The 2,862-nt window shown below is 33.3% G+C and overlaps 1 protein-coding gene across 1 annotated transcript; it reads right to left on the bottom strand.

Annotated features, from left to right (window-relative positions):
* Positions 1 to 1,400: 1,400 nt before the first annotated feature.
* LOC131597404 (uncharacterized mitochondrial protein AtMg00810-like) lies at positions 1,401 to 2,193 on the bottom strand. Its single transcript, XM_058870105.1, has 2 exons — positions 1,659 to 2,193; positions 1,401 to 1,504 (listed from the first exon to the last, which is right to left on the bottom strand). Exons 1-2 carry the CDS (start codon positions 2,191 to 2,193, stop codon positions 1,401 to 1,403), a joined length of 639 nt encoding a protein of 212 aa, XP_058726088.1.
* Between the last annotated feature and the right edge of the window lie 669 nt (positions 2,194 to 2,862).

Below are 2,862 nucleotides of genomic sequence, written 5' to 3'. Positions count from 1 at the left end.
GTCCGGGTATTAACGTAACAGTTAAAGTGAAAACTTAACAGTTAAAGTTAATTTTTTCTTTCTTTGTTTTCTTTTTTTGTTGTATTAATGGTGAAAAATTTATTTACCTGAGCTGTTAGAAAAACACAAACATAATAAATAAATAAAATATATTGTACGCAAACGAAATTACCGATAATAACCTTGAAAAAATATTTAATGCACAGAAAAATAAATATTTAACACACATAATATTATCTTGATAATTAAACTACCGTACAACAGATAGTACAACATTTAATACTAACAGTACAAATATTACATAATATAATGAACAGTACGACAAACAAACGGTACATTATTTGAGAACAAAAGATACGACAAACTTTAAAAATGACGATTAAAAACCCATGCTATAAATAGCAACATATAGATGATCGGGAGTGTAAGCAATGCAGGTCCGCATTTTTCAGGACTGTGCAGACAGAAAAAGGACATGATCACCGTAAAAATAATGATGACTATAAGAAAAAGTGTATCTATCCACTTTGCCATTTTTGCCGGGGAAGAAGAGAAAATAATCATGAGATAGAAGTTTGAGAAATTTGGGAGATGAGTGAAATTTGATGTGAGAATATATGGAAAAAATGAGGAGTATTTATAGAGTGAAAAGAGAGAGATAGAGACGTTGGGAATGGAGTGGTACCGTTTGAATAGTAGTAGGATTTGAAAAAAAGTATGGTAGGTTTTGAAAAGAAAAGGGGTATAGAATAAAGCTAGGATTTGATTTGAAAGAAAGAGATTTGGAAAGAAAGGAAGATATTTGAAAAGAAAGAAAGAGATTTTGAAAAAATAATATAGTATAAAAATAAAAATTAGTGGGAAATAAAACCAATAATAATTTAATTGTTACCAGTATAATCTGAAACCCGGACTCCGCGCCTGCAAATTTTAATTCTGTACCAACTGCGTCAGCATTATTTATCTGAAAATAAATCTCAAATAAACAGTGTATGAAGTGATAAACAGTATTTGGCGTTTATATAAGAATAAATTTAACAGCGAACCAAAATACTGTATAAAAAAATTCTAAAAATTGAGTATTTATAAAATCAGGATATTTGTGAAATAAAAATCCAAGATTGTATAAAACTCCAAATTTTTAGACAGAAGTCTGTTGACTTCTCTTTGAAAAAAAGAACGCGAGCGAATTTTGGGTTTTTAAAAACTGGGGTGCAACACATCCCTTAATCCATATTCAAGACTAAAAATCAACAACACCAATTCCATCCCTAAAATGGTTAAAGTGTTTAGTCTTGATAGCTTTAGTCAGAACATCTGCAAGTTGCTTTTGAGTGCTACAGTGAATAACTTCTAGCACTCAATTTTGAACTTGAATGCGCAGAAAATGGAATTTCGTGTCAATGTGCTTGTTCATTCCATGCAACACTGGATTCTTGGCAAGATTTATAGCTGATTTTTTCAATCATCAACCTCACAGGCTTGCTCACCTTATCATCAGATCCTGCAACAAGTTCATAGTTCAAACAACTTGACACGCAAACAAAGCACCTGCAATGTACTCAGCTTCGCAGGTTGACATGGAAACCATAGGTTTCTTTTTGGAGCACCAAGAAATGAGACTTCCCAGTTACTTTTGAAAAAATATCTAGAAGTACTTCTTCTATCAACTCTGTCTCCACACCAATCAGAGTCTGAATCAGATTTAGCACCAGAAGGGAATAAAAATCCATACCTTTGAGTCCTCTTAATATACCTCAATATCCTGAAAACAACTTGGCAACGTGCCCACTTTGGTTTGTTCATAAACCTACTCATTATTCCAACTACATAATAGATGCCAAGTATGGTGTTACAAAAGTATCTCAATGAGCCAACCAACTGTTTAAAAATTGTAGCATCCACATTATCACCCTCAACATGAGAATCCAGCTTGCGATTTATTTTAGCAGGTGTGATTGCAGACTTGCAATTTTTTGACTCAAATCTCTTCAAAAGTTCAAGTTCATACTTCAGCTGATGCAATATTATACTCTTCTCGGAGTACATAGTCTCCATCCCTATAAAATATACCATGTTTCCTAGTTCATTCATCTCAAACTCATCCATCAGTACCTTATTGAACTTGACTATCTCATCTGAACAAATCCCTTTTAGTAATATGTCATCAACATAGAGACACACTAGAATCATATTTCTTTCACATGTATGTTGAACATAAACCTCATACTATATCGTCGGGTTCAAAAGTATATACCTTTGAAGTTTCACGTTTCCTACGTGTTGAAACATATTCTGTTAATGTTTTGAATATTACAAACTATTTTATCTAAAGAAACTCCAAAGTGATTTCATCAATTTATCATCTAAATAATTTATGGTCTCTATCAAACAAAGAGTTAAAATGATGATTCAAGACTGTGCTGACAGAGAACAAAGCTTTAAGAACATATGGATTTTCAGAAGTTCAATGAGTTACTCTTTAGAATTATGGTCCCAGAGTTACTCTTCAGAATTATAGTCCCAGAGTTACTCTTCATAATTATGGCCCCAGAGTTACTCTCAAGAATTACGGTCCCAGAGTTACTCTCAAGAATTACGGTCCCAGAGTTACTCGTCCCAAAGTTACTCATCCCAGAGTTACTCCTCCCAGAGTTACTCCTCCAGAATTACTGTGCCAAGAATAAGTCTTTGTTGAAATAGTCAAATGTCAGAATTTGTAGAGTGTCAGCAGTACCAAGACCAAGTAATACCAAGACCAAGTCCTACAAAGACAAATCTGCCAGCATTACTCTCAAGAAGCTCTCGGCTTGCATTCACTCTTGGCTTTGCTCTATAAATACAAGTCTCATGCTTTATTCT

The sequence above is a fragment of the Vicia villosa genome, linkage group LG4 (assembly GCF_029867415.1).
Source record: "Vicia villosa cultivar HV-30 ecotype Madison, WI linkage group LG4, Vvil1.0, whole genome shotgun sequence".
Lineage (NCBI taxonomy): Eukaryota > Viridiplantae > Streptophyta > Magnoliopsida > Fabales > Fabaceae > Vicia > Vicia villosa.
Note: the sequence above shows the minus strand (reverse complement) of the source record. Positions and strands in the feature narration are given on the sequence as shown.